At 28.6% G+C, this 17878-nt stretch overlaps 1 protein-coding gene across 3 annotated transcripts in view; it reads left to right on the top strand.

Moving 5' to 3' along the window:
* The window catches only part of LOC111618058, a 53478-nt gene extending 38304 nt beyond the window's left edge, over positions 1–15174 (top strand). For all 3 annotated transcript variants that reach the window (XM_023359487.1, XM_023359486.1, XM_023359485.1), the window contains 3 exons: positions 1588–1756; positions 10253–10451; positions 14721–15174. In XM_023359487.1, coding sequence (XP_023215255.1) covers positions 1588–1756; positions 10253–10451; positions 14721–14976 — 624 coding nt within the window. In that variant the 3' untranslated portion in view covers positions 14977–15174. The remainder of the gene's footprint in view (positions 1–1587; positions 1757–10252; positions 10452–14720) is intronic.
* Positions 15175–17878: the final 2704 nt, after the last annotated feature.

Raw genomic sequence — 17878 nt, 5'->3', positions numbered from 1 at the left:
CTCTCTTACAATATTATAAATTTAAAAATATTAAAAATTATAATTTTGTATAAAAATGAAAACAAAAAAAATACATTGATAGCACCGAGATTCAAAACACGAATTTTCAACCTCAATTTTCTCTTTTAATTTTGAGTATTGTGCCTTACTGCTTGGCACATGTCAGTAGTGTTGCCACCTTTTCAAAATCGCTTACCTGGATGGCAGGTTAGGTTTGTTCGAACAGAAGTCCTGATGCATGTGCAATGTCATTTTACAATGCGAAGAATAACGTGCATGCCGGTTCTAAATCAGTTACAGTTAGGGACTAGGGACTTGCATAGGAGTAACATAAGTAACCTAAATTAAAAAGAATAGATAGATATACTCTAAGCAAATGTTTTCACTATGTTTATATCCATTTCAGATAGAACTGTCCAATTACTGCAAAACTCAGCATACCCTAATTCAGATATGACACATAACCCCCTTTAACCCCCACTGACCTTTAACAACCAAAATTTAATAGCATAATCCCCTGATACACAAAACCTCCTTGCAAAATTTCAGAAAATTCTAGCTATGTCTCATGAGGGAATGGCATGACATTGGCGTCACTGATTTTGATCAAACTTGGTAAGGTTATAGTGCATCCCCAATGACTGACATGTAGTGTTACCACCCATCCAGTTTTCACCTGAACAGTCCAGGAATTGACTCGCTGTCTGGATGAACTATTAATTTTTGTCCAGGAATTTCGTAGAAATTGTGAAATTATGATGAAACAAAGTTCTTGCAAATATTTTTACAAATTTACACTATTTTAACAGCGAAAGAACTCACACTAAAACTCGTCTGCAATTCTGCCATGCTAGTCTGTTTACATTGATATGTGGCACGCACCCTTTTTTTTTTTGATGTGCACATCTATGAGCTAGGTTATTTTTGTTTACAAGAAACATCATACAGTTGGAAAAGTATGCTAGGCTATTTGTAAGTCATTTTTGTTAATAATTTCAGCCTCAGGTAGAACTTAGTCTGATTATAACTTTCTTTATCAAGGAGAATGTCTTTGTGTTTAATATGACTGAATTAACAAATAATAGCTTTGATTAAAAATAAAAATATAATGCTAAGCTTTAATTTCAGCTATTTTATTCTAACTTCAAAATGTTTAAAACATCTTGAAGGACATCTTCAGTGCTTTCAGGTAGAATTTAGATTTCTAAAAAGAACATTGATTTTTAATGTTGATTATTTTGAATCATCATTTTTTGAAATTTCTGACATATTTTTAAACATTTAAAGCAAATATTATTTTTAGAAATCTAATTCTACATGGAAGCACTAAGGATGATCTTGAGAAGGTTAAAAATGTTTTGAATTAGAATAAAATAGAAGAAGTTAAAGATTAGCAATATATATATATATATATATATTACAACTCTGTTCCTTCAGCTTGTTGAAGGAACAGAGTTGTAATACAAATCAAAATTGTTTAAAAACAGCTTTGATTTGTAGACTTCAGAAACCATATAAACCTGTGTTATATTGTTATTTATTATTACAACTATTACTTTTTAATGATTTATTTTTGTTTATTTTCAGTGTGGATGGTATTGGGGACCGATAAGTGGTGAAATGGCAGAAAAATTACTTGCAAATGAGCCAGATGGTTCATTTGTTGTAAGAGATAGTTCTGATGAACATTATATTTTTAGCTTGACATTTAAATTAAATGGTTTAGTACGTCATGTAAGAATAGAACATGATCATGGTAAGTATTATATTTCATTACTTGTATGTACAAAACAAAATGTAAAGAATGTTAATACATTTAGAAATTTATGTATATGCTAGAAGTTTAATATTGTGAATTTACTACACCCTAAATACATTTTACTGATCTAACATTCACTTAGCTAAATTTATTAAATAAAAAATACATTAATACTCTTCAGATATACTTTCTTTTCTTCTTCATATTTCAATTGAGTAGCTGTGAATTATTTTAGTGCATTGGAATTATTAATAGAATGATGTTCTTTGGTAGTTTATAGGTAATAAAAACAAGGTAAATTAAAAAATATATTGTAGTTTGAAAATAAAAAAATGTAAATGCTGTATTCACAATCAAGGAGTTAGAAGTTAACTAATTACTATTTATTTTACTTACAGTATGCAAATGCTTATTGATTAACTTCTAACTTTAACTCTTAATTTTGGTTGTGAAAACAGGCAAATGTCATCATTTATACACTTTTAAAAAATGTTTGGAATGATAACAAAAATATAATTAAATTTTAGTTTCTTTACTAGGTATTTTTATATTAATAAATTATGTAATATTAAATAATAGAGGAGAAGGTGGTATTATGGAACTCCAACTACATTATAGTGAATTGTAAACAAGATATCATAACTACACCCATATTTTTTGTGCGAAAAGTACTGGTAACTATTAAACTAAATGTTCCTAATTGGATTTTTCACTAGTGTAATTATAAGTATGGTTTTTGAAGGCTTTTGTACAAAAAGTCCGAAAGTAGGCTTAGAGAAAATCGGGTGGTAATATGGAACCTTACTGTATATTTTCAAAAAAATGCTTTAATGTAGCCAAAAACAAATAGGAAAGGACAAAAAATGTTAAATAATTACAAAATTATTTACTCCAATGTATTTTATCGCAAAAATGCTTTTATAATAGAAAAATATTACCTCCATCAACAATATATATTCCAGCAGCTCTTTTTCGATATTCTCGGGAAGAATTGGCTTTCTACCTAGTGTCTTTTTCACAAATTGCTCCGGACAAATGTCTGCTTGCAAAGAGAGAGTTCAGAGAAGTTGGGTTCCATATTAAAAGCATCAATGGGGTCCGTATTTCACGCATCACCATCTTGAATTAACTTATCTCTGTCAAGACCAAACTTTAAAAAATGTGAACATCACACAGATTAATTTGTACCCCTAAGTCTCTGGAATGGAATACATGCACCAGTGAACATACAACTACATGCTTTATAGTTTAGAAATAATTAAATTCACTTACCATTCAAAACTTTCAAATTTTGGAAAACACAAATATGCTGATTCACTATGGAAAGAAAAAAGAATTTTTCCATCTATTGTAATCATTTTATCCAGGGTATCACAGAGTAAGTTGAACTGTTTAACTGAAGTGAAACAGGTTTTTCCCTTGCTATGGATGTCTGCCTAGTGCAGTTCAACCACAATCTGCTACAGTTTGCCTTTATTATTAGTTTGAAAAGGAGGGGTTCCATAATACCACCTTTTCCTCTACAGATTTGCCAGCTCATTGGCTGCAATGAGTTGTGGTTTACATGTTGTAAAAAGAGACAACCTCCCTGCCAGCAAGTTTGCCATGTAATGTCTGCGTTTGTCTAATTTCATTGACAGTTGACGAAATATATGAATCACACAAATCAGTCTTGAAAGTCTGACATTATCTTAAAAAGCATTAGATCAATTGCAAATTATTATTATTATTAATTTATTTTTTTATTTAAGACTTATGTTCTATTAAATGAGAAAGTCTACCTTTTCATAGCAGTACTCTAAGTAATTTCTTCATAAAGTTGACTCATTTGGTAAGTTGACAGTTGCTGGAAGGATGGTGTAACCATTGGTTACACCACATTTCCAGCAACTGTCAACTTACCAAATGTTACTTGTTAAAATTTTGTTATTTGAATGTTTTTTCATGAGATATTGGATGCTAAAAATACATTACATGTCAAAATATTCATCTTTTACCTTTTGTTCATTTCATGAAGTTTGCATAAGTTTGATTAGAAGTTCTTGACAACTTTTATAGCATTTTAGATTTTCTTTGAGTTTGTGTCTTAATGTGCTTTTTTAATTGGAATAGTTGAGTGCAGTCTGTTTTTGTGGCATGGCTTACAGAAAAGAATTTTTCCATCTATTGTAATCATTTTATCCAGGGTATCACAGAGTAAAGCTGCACATTAATGATGATTATGAATTAACCAAAATTTGTGACAAAATTAAGCAAATTTTATATCTTGTCAGGAAAAATACAAACGTTTTTTTAAAGGTATTTTCACTCAATATAAGCAAATTTCTTCAGTTATAACTTTGAATAACAAGAACAGAAACATTCAGAGAACATATACTTGAATTTTAATTTTGAAAACATTCTATTCAAGCAATCATTTTGAAAATTAAAATTAAGCATATGTTGTCTGAATGTTTTCGTTCTTGTTATTCAATTATAACAATTGAAGAAGCCTGCTTATATTGAGCAAAAATACTCTCACGAATAATGCGTCATGCTAGTGCACTTTCCTGTAGGCGGACATATCACACTGGATGGTCACCAAACAGAAAGAAATTGAGGCACTTTTTTTCTTTCCTAAGTATTTATTGTGAAATGCATTTCAGACCTATCAGTTCCCTCATCAGTTACTATACAGTATATATAGATTTCAATATTCTATATAAAATATGAATTTGGTGAGTTTGTGCTGTATCATGGTGTCACACAACAGTAACTTACAAACATGCAGTACATCACTTTTTCACATCTGCTTTAGCATTGCCTTTGGGTGTGTTTCTCTTTGGCTTACAAATATGCATTGGTTTGTTTTATCTTTTTCTTCTTCCTCTTCTGTTAGAAAACCCTCTCAAGATTCGTGTAGCTGTAGTCCTGTGTTTTTGTTTATTCATTTATTATTTTTTATAATTTATTTATTAATGTTTGAATTACTTTCTTTTAAACACATTTTCTTCATGTTTCTGGATTTTAGCATTATCTTTTATTATTTTGCATTCATTTTGGTTGCAGTGTTAGTTATACAGATGACTGTAGAACTAAACTGATACATATTGGTTTGGTTGTACAGTTTGGTCTAGGAGTTAGAAATCTCTCTCATTCTCTCTTTGTACAGTAAGAAACAATAAAAATGTTCAGCGAATCAAGAGTATAGTGTATATTTTCAAATTTTTGACATTCTCATCTTAGTTTTTTAAAAATGTTTTAAAATGTAAAAAGGCCACTAAAGACATGATTCAAGGAAAATTAAACATAAATAGTAATTGACATCCTTCTAAATGTTGCTCTTAAAATTATGAAATAAGTTATAAAGTACTGAAGTTATCATTTTTACTTTCCTAACTGTTATATATAACAGAGGTAAAGTGTGGCGATTGGTCAAAAATGACCTTCCTAAGTTTTTTACATATTTGAACTCAGGACACCTTGAAACATTGAGAAATCCAAAAAAATTGGGGGTAATTTCTGTATGTATGGAAGTGTGCATGTGTGTATGTGAGGGCAAAATTTTGTTAAGCTTAATAACTCCTGTACTTTTGTTGAAAATTTCTGAAATTTTTGCAAGATTTGTTTATAATGAAGGGATTGATGCTATTAAATTTTGGTTGTTAAAGGTCAAGGGGTGGAGAGATAATGAGGGTTGTGTGTATCTCCTGTAGGGTTGGCCTTAATGATGATTTTACTTGTATTTAGCATTTACAATTTTTTATAAAACCCATCCCTACCCTCAAAATTAAGCTTTTTGCCATTTTATAATAATAAAAATATAAAAAGTTTTTAAATAAAATATGATAACAGATGGCGTCACCAAATGTTGCTGGTAAAGTTAAGAAACTCATTGCTAGATTTTTTACAATATAAATTGTTTTCCAGGAAATTGTACTGTCAGTCAGCACTTAAAAAAACTTTTTCATTGATTTTATTTTTAATGATACCAGAGCATTATTTTCATACTGATTAATATCTCGCATCTCTTTCAGTCAGTTTGTCATGTTTTTATATGGAAGAGATAGTTTTTTTAATCTTTTTCAGCTGGTAAATGGCATATGCATATCATATATATATATATATATGTAAATATGTATATATATGATGATATGATATTGAAAGATACTTTCTTTAATATTAATGTGAGTACTGGATGTTTCAATTACAATCTCAGTTGTAATTGAAACATCCTAAGTCATTTGAGTAGGAAAAAACCATTAAAATATATGCAGGAAATGTGGAAAATCATGTAAAATAAAACTCCCTCAATTCAGTTTTGCAAGAAACAAGGACTTCAAATACGAAAATTATCTTAATTATTTGCTTTTTGTCCTGTATTGTAATAAATCTTCTTAATACCTATATGTAATTTGAAATATAAAATTTAAGGACTTATCACACCACAGTTTCCAATTGAAAACTGTGGTGTGATAAGTCCTTAAATTTTATAGCAAATTACATATAGCTATTAAGATTTATTTACGAAAATTAATTTTTTTATAATAAAGACATTTTGCAACATATAAATCAAATTGAAAGAAGAAACTAGGTTATTTATACAAGAAGTAGTCAATCTAAACCACTATGTTAGCTATTGATCAAAATCTTGTAACTCAATTCTTAAAAAACTTATTTCATTTTTAAAAGTATTCAATTGTACATTTGGTTAATTTTTACAAAGATTTTGTGTCGATATGTCTCCTTGTCACTTGACCTTAGTTTCTCTGACAAAGTTTGAAATTATTCTCAGAATAAGTCTACATTTTGTTAATTTAAACTCTGTGATGACTGTTATACTTAAAGGCAATTTTACTTATTTGTCTGAGTAGAATCTTAATTTTCTGCTTTACCCAGATTATGCTCTTTGTACCCAGAAACCTCTTCCATTTCCTCATTAGAAAGAGAATTTACAGTAGAATTTAACATAGAATTTTTTCTGTTAAGAAAGTTTACCATTTTATTCAAGTTCTATTTTAGATAGATTTTACTATATTATCAATTTAGCTACTGTTTTTGAATATCAATAATAATGTAATTGGGTAAAATGCTATAGAAATGTGTTTACTAGTAGAAATAAGAATATCTGCTAATTGGCTGGCATGCAACCATCTCTAGACTTCTGATTGTCTTGTAATGAAACCAATTGTCCAAATTGCAATGCACACATTTGTTCTTTTTAGCATGCTCTGCTATAGTAGTGAAGTGCTTATGTTAGGACTTTTGTACATCTGTCAGACATTCCATTTATTGCACATGTACACGTGCATGCACAATGAGACAGTTCACTTTCGTTACTTAAGTTATGTTCCGTTCATGTCATTATGCATGTCCATGCGCAAAAGGAAACCAAACATTCTCATTTATGGTCACTGTAAGCTATAGTAAAAACTACCTGGTTCCACTGGAATCTATAAACCACATCTCTTATTGTATATTCAGTGAAAAATTCTTCTGAACAACTAGTTGATTCCAAGAATTTATAAAATTTATTTTAAACAAAATTAATATTTGATTTGCTTTTGTGGAGCATGCTATCAGATCGGCTTGACCAACCTTGTTATAAACTACCAGGTAATACAAAAATATGAACATACTTATGTAAAAAATAGTTTTTTTTGTTGCTTACATTCTATACAATCATTTATTAGGTCTGCACATAAAAAATAATCTTGAACATCTTGGCAACTTACGAGATGTTCATTTACAATAGATTCCAGATTAAAAAAATAGAGTATAAATTCTTATTGGATGTATTCAAAATTTGTCAAAAATTCTTAATTGAAAAGAAATTATATTTGAACAATCACACAAAAAAAGTTGTGATAAAAAATATACACAAAAATATAATTGGTTACAGTATTAAAAATCACATTAATAAGGTGACCAATCATTTTCCTTTTGTAAGTCCTGTCCTCCCTCGAAAAGTGCCCTCCTACGTATCCTCCTTTTTGATATTTGAAGACTAATCTGTAAATCTCTGTATCCGATCAATGCCAAACTGATTCATTGCGTGTGATGTGATACGATGTGTTTGTATTTAACATGATGATTCATCAAGGCTCTGTACAGTGCAACAAGATGCAATTATGAGACACATGCTCTTTGAGGCCTTGAGAGAGAGAGAGAGAGAGAGAGAGAGTGCGCAAATGGCTTTGTTTACTTCTTATCAAAACACGACATGGCACCTATGCATGCAGTAGAGACTATTATAGTATATTATTGTTGCAATGAATAAAATGGTTTTTATTTACGATATTTTTTCCTTCAATTTATTAGTGTCCTCTTTTTCATTGTAAAAAAGTCGGTCACCTTAACATTAAGAATTACATGCTAAAGTTTTTTTATAGGTACTGTACACAGACAGAACTAATGACTAATTGAATATTGAATAAAATTTATTATTCCATACTACATATAAGTAAAATGAAAATATAAACTTCATCTGCTAACCATTAAAGTGAAACTATTATTTATTAAGCCTATTGTTTATCCGTATTTAAAACACAATACAACTTGTCCAAGTTTGAACATGAATAAAACAAAAACTTCTATTTCTGAAATTATCAGCCTTGGCAAAAATGAACCTTTTCTTAAATATTTTACTTTGTATAAAACCAAAAACACACCAAATTAATTTAATAACAAAAAATATTAATTTTAAAGGTACATTTTTAATTTAGTAACATGTTTTAGAAAATATTTTATTTCAGATTGAATCAAACTTATAATTTATTATGTAACAGTGTAAAATTAATGAATACAAGGCAATACAATAATAATTTTTAAAGACTTTAATTTAACAGTGTTCTATAGTTCATACAAATGATTATTTCTTTGTAAATCTTTGATATTTTTCTTCCAGTTGCCATTTCTTAAATTTTTTTCTCATCTCTCATGTTTTCTACTCTGTATTGTATGATGGCCACATTGGATTTGTCATCATAATGGAGTTTGATGTCACAAATGGATTTTTAGTTGTTTTGCTTATTATTATTACTGAAAAGTACTTATTTCCTATTTAATTGGACAAAATTTGCTCAAAGTACAAAAAATTAAGAAAAAAACTAGAAAACAAATGAGATTGCATGCTGGATAATTTCAGGAGTACATGAAAAGAATTCGTAAATCACAAATTCTTTTAAGAAGGTAATTAATTGAAGAAAGAAAATTCTGAGAATAGACTGTTGGCTTTCTAAACAGTTTTAAATTTTCAAAATGACAAAAGTTGACAAACCACTTTGTGAATTAAACTTATTAAATTATGAATAATAGATTGATTATTTAATAACTTGTGAGATACCGTGGGCTAAGGGTTAATCCCTTCTGACCACTTATTCAGCAACAGTCTGCAAGGACCACTCACGTTGTTGTTTCGGATGGCTCTTTGTTGAGTGGCAAGGGAGATGAGCAAGTTGGCATGTGTCCTTTGTAGACAGGAGACAGGTTTAACAAAATAACAAAGCATTTATTAAAATCTAAAGTTCACAAAGTTGGTTAAATGTGATTAAATATTATACAAATATACAAAGGGCAGCTAAGCAATCTTAGCAGCTAAGCCTATTCTCAGAGAGAAAGAGTTCACAATGCTCTAATAAAAATATATCTACGATGGAATGGATGGTATGCATCTAATGGTTCATAGGAATCATAGTCCAATGTAGGAACTGTAGTGTGGTGATAAGTATGGAAGTTCGAAGCCATGGTCTGTCTTCTACTGATATCTTCACCTTTTGTCTATTCAAGTTCGTTGTATGGAGATCCAGGAGACGAGATGCACACATTGACAACTATAACTTCCTTTGGATTGCCCTGAGCTTCCGGGGGCTTGAGCTTTTATTTGATTGTCGTGGGAAAGGAGTCACATGATCACCAAATGTTGACAATAATGGTGCATTCTTGACATCTATGTGTCAACTTTCCCATCTAATTGTTATCACAAATGGTGTCCTTTGATCTATTTCTCACTAGGAGCGTTTTTCTATCAGAGTTGTTTACATTTTTTTTCTGACAACTGTGTCAGATTTGCAGATTTCACAAACTAGATGATACCCAGAATGTTTATTTTAGCATAGCTAATGATGATTTTGAAATTCTAAATAATTAAACCAGACTGCTCTATAAATGTAGAAAAAAATTATTGATACACTTATTTATTTTAAAAGACTTGTGTTTCTATAGTAGTATCGTGTATTTTTTAATATAGGTTTTTAATAATTAAAACTATTAGTTGTTAATTTAGAAAATTATTTTAGTTTTATTTATTTATTGATTTTTATTCATTAGTTTAATAATGCATGATAATGAACTTAAAAAAAAACAAATAAAAATAACTTTCGTAATTGCTTCTAAAATTTTAAGTGTCTCGTAAGCTTTTCAATAAAATAGGCTTAAAATAAAATTGTTAAATAAATTTAGACCTGTGTAGAAAAAATAAGGAACTGTAATGACAAGAGATATTTTTTTGTACAGGTAACTTCAGTTTTGGTTGTCAGCAGAAATTTCGAAGTAATACTATTGTGGATTTTATTGAAAATGCTGTAGCACATTCTCGAAGTGGACGTTATTTATTTTTTCTTCATCGAAGACCAGTTCTTGGCCCAATGCAAGTACAACTACTTCATCCTGTTTCAAGGTTTAAACAAGTCCAATCTCTACAGCATCTTTGCAGGTATTAAACTTATACTTTTTGCTTAATTTTTTCAATTTAATTTTTTTTTATAGATTTACAGCTTCAAATCAGATCAATTATTTATTTTATTAAAATGTACAAAGATAAATATTAATTGTATTACATATAGCTTTAATTTTAATTATACAGTAAACTTGCTTTTATATTGATCTTTAGGAAACCTGCCAAAAATGGATGTTACATTAAATTTTCTAATTATTTTTTGATTTTGGCAGGAAGATGTCATACAAATTTGTGTCTACATAAAAATAAATACAGTGGGTGATCAGTTAACAAACATAATCCATTCCAAGACTGTGTTTGTTAGCCAATTATCAATTTACCATAGATTTTTATGNTATTGATCTTTAGGAAACCTGCCAAAAATGGATGTTACATTAAATTTTCTAATTATTTTTTGATTTTGGCAGGAAGATGTCATACAAATTTGTGTCTACATAAAAATAAATACAGTGGGTGATCAGTTAACAAACATAATCCATTCCAAGACTGTGTTTGCTATCCGAATTGTTCGTTAACTGATTATCAATTTACCATAGATTTTTGTGGGAATTTGATTAATTTATTCTGGAGATCCCAAAAAATAAATAATAATTTATATTTTGGAAAAAAAAGGTCATTGAGGTATTCTAATTAAAAATTTATATACTTTCTTACTATGTTTATTTATATGTAATAATAAAAATACAAATATACACAGTTATGTTTTTTTCTGTTTATGAGGGTTAAAGAATCTGTCCAACGTTGATTGCTTTTCTCACTTCTTCGGGATTTTTTGNTATGTTTATTTATATGTAATAATAAAAATACAAATATACACAGTTATGTTTTTTTCTGTTTATGAGGGTTAAAGAATCTGTCCAACGTTGATTGCTTTTCTCACTTCTTCGGGATTTTTTGGAAATAATTAATAATATTGCCGTTGTAGAGATCCCTAGCCTATTAACCTCAACCTGGTTTGGATGCCATTCTAAGACCATTGTTCTGACATTCTCTCATTTCTTCAAAAGATCTTTAATAGCAGATGTTGGCATAGGTTTTATTTTGTCGTCATCTTTTTCAGAAGAAAACACATCTCGCTGAGTTTCTTGGTGTTCTTCATTCAAGAGTTCTTGGAGTTCTTCTGTTGTCACATCAGTTTCAGGTTCCATTATGATCTCTTCAATGTCATCTTCATTCACCTCCAATTCCAGATCTCTAGCAGTTGTCACAATTTCATCCATAATTTCAGGACATCCACTCTGTATCCCTGAATGCTTTCACCAAGCAGAATTCAACTATCATTGAGCGACTTCTGGCTAATGAGCTGTATAACTTCAATAATATCAAATTTTTCTTTCCAAAACATTTTAAATTAATGTCATCATTGATGGGAATTGGTATGCTTCAAAACACTGATGAAACAGTGCACAAATGTACAATTTTCTGAAACCTGCAATAAACTCTTGATCCATTGGCTAAATCAACGAAGTTGTATTCGGAGGCAGAAACTGAACTGTCAGCCAGGGAAATAAGGAAAGTCTTCCAGCAAATTATCTTCAAGGTCTTTTGGGTGTCCTGATGCATTGTCCAATAGCAACAGTGCTTTCAATGGCAATTCATTGGTCTGACGGTAATCCTTGATTCTTGGAGTACAAACTTCAACCAGCCACTTTTTTAAAAGAGCCTGCATGACCCATGCCCTTTTATTTGATATCCACGTTACTGGCAGTCTTTCTTTAATTATGGAATGTTTTTTGAATGCTCTAGGTGTTCTCAGCGTGATAGATAAGAAACAGGATAAGCTTCATATCACCACTAGCATTAGCTCCTAAAAGCAATATTAATTGGTCTTTCATGGGTTTATGCCCAAGAATATTCTTCTGATCTTTCATGATGTAGATATGGTTTGGCATGAACTTTCAAAATAAACCAATTTCATCACAATTGAAAATTTGTTGTGAACAATATCCTTCTTTTTTAATGAATTCTTCAATGAGACTGAACTTCTCAGACTTTTCTTTATTTGCACTAGCAGACTCGCCATGAATTAACACATGTTTAATTCCAGATCTCCTTCTAAACTTTGCAAACCATCCAGTGGTAGCCTTGAATTTTATTGCCATGTGGAGCTTGTTTCTTCAGTTCTTCAAAAATTTCTCAAGCTTTCTCTTGAATTATAGTCATACTAGTTACATCTCTTTTCATTTCCCTTTCTTTTATCCAAATTAAAAACAGTTTTTCCAGTTTTTTATGGATGGCACATTTTAGTTTCTCAGATGTGATTTTTGTTACTCCTTTAGATGCTTGAGTCTTCTTGATTATGTCATTCTTAGCTAAGATTGTGCCTACTGTAGACCTGTTCAAGCTATACTGCCTAGCAACATCAAACATCTGCCCACACTCTATCTTGGATATTATCTCTTGCTTGGTTTCTATGGTGAGCACACTCCACTCTTTAGGCTCCATAATATTATAGGTTTCTTTTTTAAATAAAAAGTTCAGAAAAACACTTAAAAAAATTTAGAGAACTGAAATCAACTAGCGCACAAAAAAAATTATGTAATTGTGAGTCTGAACGAAATTCAAAATTTGGTGTTAAATCATTAACAAATATCCAATGGGACAGCTAAACTTTCACCTTTCAAAAATAAAAACTGATGCAAAACTTAACGAGTGTCCAACAGTCTTGTGAAGACTATAAAAAAATTATTTCTCTCAAAAAGGTAAACAAAAGGTTGGAATTACAAGAGAGAGTTTCAAAGTTCAGGGGGATACTATTTGATCAGTATTGGGTTGAGCGTCGATGTTAATGTCTCCTATGCTCCAAAAGGTTTTGAATTGTCACCTGGAGACAAGGAAAGACCAATCGAAATTCACTATTTCATGTTGCTTCTTCTTGTGTTTGTTCTGCGAGATGTTTGTTATCTGAACATGTGTTTGTTGTCCAAACAAAAATCTTTCACAAAAGTGTTTATTGTCTGATTTGTTTGCAGTCTGAACTGTTCATTAACCAATCACCCACTGTACTCTGAAACTTAAAAACTATTCTTTATAATTATATTATTTAAAGTAATTTAAAATATCTAGAAAAATTTAGTTCTAATAATTAAATGACAGTTGACTTAAAAAAATTAAAAATGAAATAATCAAACAAATGTTAGTTACTAGTCTACAAATGTGCATGCACTTTATTATTATTGGAATTATCATGTCTTGAAAGAAATTGTAACAGGTTTTTATATTTATATATTGTAATTTTTTTCATTTAATTCATTATCAAAATTATATTTATTTATACAATATTTTTATTTTTATGTGTAATTAATGCAACTTTGATTAATACATCTTTTTTAATGTTAAGGCTTATTTTTACTTAAGAGGGTAGTTTGTTTTTACATCTGTGTTTGTTGATTTGATGTTCAATAGATTGCTTCCATGAGATTCTGACCATTTATGGGATTGTTATAATTGATTGTAAAATATCATTATGCTTACAGTGCAAAGTCCAAAATACATTGGTGTCTCGTACTATAAATTTAATTCATTTCAGGAGGCTGTTTCATCTCTGAATTGTTTGAAGTTCAAAGCAGTTTTTTTCCATTAGAAATAATGGAAAGCAAATTAATCCATTCGTAGACCTTAAACAGTACACAATTTCAATAAACTTAAATTATGTATATTTGCTGTTTTAAGTTAAAAATAACACAATTAAATGCCCTAATAATAAATTAAAACACAAAAATAATAAATAGAATGTGTAAATACTGTGTAATAAAATGAAAATTGCATTTACCGATCTTTATGATCAATAAACACAATTTTCTGTGGACTTTGGCATCTTAAATGTGGCCACCAGATCTGCCACAGATATACCATTTTCATGCTTTGTGATAAGTTCTTTCTTTCATCTAAATCATCAATATTACAATTGTCCTCTTATTTGTTGGACTTCATTTCTTCCATACACTTCCTGTGTAAAGTACTGTATTATTTTTCCGCCCACTACAACGATTTTAATCACATTCTTATTCATTATTTTTAAGATACATTATTTTGAATATTCAATTTAACAATAAGTACATTAAAAATTTCATTATTAAACAGTTTCTTTCAAATTTGCTTTATAATTAAGTATAAATCTAAAAAAAATTATGGATTTAGATTTTATTCATATATTTGTTGTAATTTTATTACAATAATTATTTTGTTGAATTCCCTAAATGTTTAATTAGGTAATATTCTTATTGCATTTGTTTTTATTTTTAGATTTATCATTCTAAAATCGGTAAGAAGAGATTTAATAAGTACGTTACCATTACCTCGAAGAATGAAAGACTACCTCAATACACCACATTATTATTCTGAGGAATTAGCAAATTTATCTCAGCAGGGAAAGAAATATGACACTGGAACAAATGAAAATTCTAGTCAAAGAATAGATGCAAACAATACATATAGCCAGCATGTACAGGAAAATAATCCTAATTCAACATTCTCAAACCAGTCTGTCAGTCAAGTATGATGATTGCAGCTCTTAGGTAAACAACTTGTCATGTGACTAAAGTTTACTTAAATACCTTATTGATAAATAAGGATTAATTTTTTGAAACTAAATTATTAATAAAAACATAGGCACATTTTTATGTAATTGTGTGAGAGTGAATTTAATTTTTATATTTTACAATGAAAAAATCTCATATGTATTAGTATTATTGAAAATTCTGTCAGTGAAATTTGTATTTTTTAAACAAATTAAAACATAAAAGTGAATTTTGTGGAATTTGTATTTTTTTAAACAGGTTTATATTATTTTGTACTTGTTGGAAATTGTATTTAATATATGTTTTTGGTTTTGTCGAAACCATATTGCTTTTAATTTTACTTCCCCTAAATGCTGCTAATCAGATTAGAAACATTCTTTGCATGAACATAGTTGTTATTTTATAAGGATGAGTTTCTGAAAATTTTGATATGCCTAACTGATAAAAGAAATAGTGTAAAATGGATTAATATTTCAAGCTAATGGATATCATTACATTTCTGTATGTTGTAGTGTCATTATACAGAAGACTGAAATTATTAAAATTATTGTGTAGAATATAAAATTGTTCACTGCACACATCAAAATGAGAAGATACAACTGAAAATAATTTTAAAATTATTGAAATCTCTACATGCAATGAATTAATTATATGCAAAAAAAAAAAAAATATGAAGCCAATTCATTCATCAGTTGTATTTTTAATATATAATAATGAGTGTTCCATTGTTTTTGATAGTTCATAGAATGAAGTCTCATTGGAACTTCATAGAACTGAAATCAAATTTTTAGATCTATATTTGCAAATAACAATCATGTGAACAATGCAATAGACTTCCTGTTCATGTTATGTGTATAAATGTAATTTTTAAGCATGATAAATATAGTAAGTGCTTTGTGCATTTGACATAAAATGAAATATGCTCAGATTAAAAAAAAAAGTGTATTTCCTTAATGTTAGTCTTGATAATTACTACTGTATTTAGTCTAAAATTACAGTCTGTATAAAACTAATTGACTGTCTTTATTCTGTTGACTTTTTACAATTCCAATTATATTAAATATTACAAGAATATTTAACATAAAATATAATTTCACTGATGTCTTACAAATAAAAGTAATGTTTTAAATAAGTGAAAAAATTAAAATATGACATTATACATTGATTTTTACAATGTATAATGAATATAAGCTGTTGTTCATTCATTTTGATGTGTGCTGTTAATGGAATGTATATTGGGATTTTGTCATATTAATTTATCTCCTGATATTTTAATTCTCATGAACTACAAACAGAATTTGACTAAGTCAGTTTAATTTTCAAATGAAGTGCTTAGTATAATAGTTTTCAGTAAAGTGAATGTTAATTGTTTATTGTCATATTTGTTATTTATTGATTTGTTATTTTTGTTATTAGCAAAATATGTTGGTGATACAAATCACACTTAATAAGTGTTTACTGCTTAATGTTAGCATTTTTGTATGTATATAAATTGATATTTTTAACTCATTTTAAATTGCCATTTTAACAGATAATAATAGAACTTCATATTATGAAGAAGACAGCAACTATATAATTTGTGACATTATTTTAAAAAAATCATCAAAGTTTAATTTCAGTTTTGCATTTGAGAATCACTTCATTGAGTCCATTGTCATGTCATAGAATGTACATAAACTCTTGTTATACACAATTGACAGTTTTGGTACAATTTAAATCTGCCAAAGCTTACTGTGTACTGTAGTTTCACATCTTTCCTATGAGAAGAAATAATGTCAACTGAATAAAGACAGATTTGATAGTCACTTTTTATTGCTGTGTATTTATTCAGATGATTATTTTCATTGGTGAATGATTATTTTATATTTTATAAATTTGTTTGTAAGTTTTAAAGTGTTTAATTATATAGAGTGTGAATTTCATTGTGGCATTTAAAAGAAAATATGCTAAAATACTGTTCATTATTCTTCAGTAGCAAGATCAATCATTTATATTACAAAAAATTGTATATTACAGATAATTTTAGTAAAAACTTATTACTATGATTTAGAGATTATTTTCTTCCAGTTCATGATAACATTGGCATATGTAAGTATTTAATAACATTATATCATGCTTTGTATATTTCCCAACATTTGGGAATATTGTTTTTGAATTGATTTTTGTGTGTGATTCGTAAAATCCTACAAAAAGTTGTTGTTATATAGTTTGATGTTTTATAATAGTATTCCAGTACTACAGATAGTATTTGTATACTATAGCAAGGAAATATGATTGCAAAAAAATTATTGAATTAATCCAAGTGAAAAGAAATTTTTCAATTTTCATGTTATTTAGGAATATTGCAACAGTAGAGAAGCACATTGCATTGGATATTTCTGCTTTCTTGGCCATAACCAGCACCTACTCTTTATTGCCTAATTAAAAAATAATATATATATATGCATATACATATATATATATTACTTTCTATACAATTTAAAACTTGGAAAATTTCTGCAAATTGAAAATTTCATTAAATTAACTGTACAGCTAATCATATATCAAAAGAATCCCTTATTAATAGTTATTTCATAAAAGGTGCTGAATAATTTGAACATTTAGAATGTATGCCAAATTTGCTCATTTCAATGCTGTGTAATCATGCAAAATCATAATTATGTTGCTACAAAAATTTTATATAAATGTAGTGCATAATTGTGGACCAAACAGTTGCGAATTGTTAGACTGTGCCTTGTAATCTGCAACTGTTTGAAAATTTTAGTGTATGTTGTAATTTTTCTTTTAAAAAAAATCTTTTCTTATAGTTTATTTTTATTCATTTAATAATTCTGATTCGGATATAATAGATAAATGACAGCTGATTGTATGCCTTGATTTATT

Source organism: Centruroides sculpturatus, unplaced genomic scaffold, assembly GCF_000671375.1.
Source record: "Centruroides sculpturatus isolate CEXI.00-Female unplaced genomic scaffold, Cexi_2.0 scaffold47, whole genome shotgun sequence".
Classification (NCBI taxonomy): domain Eukaryota; kingdom Metazoa; phylum Arthropoda; class Arachnida; order Scorpiones; family Buthidae; genus Centruroides; species Centruroides sculpturatus.
Note: the sequence above shows the minus strand (reverse complement) of the source record. Positions and strands in the feature narration are given on the sequence as shown.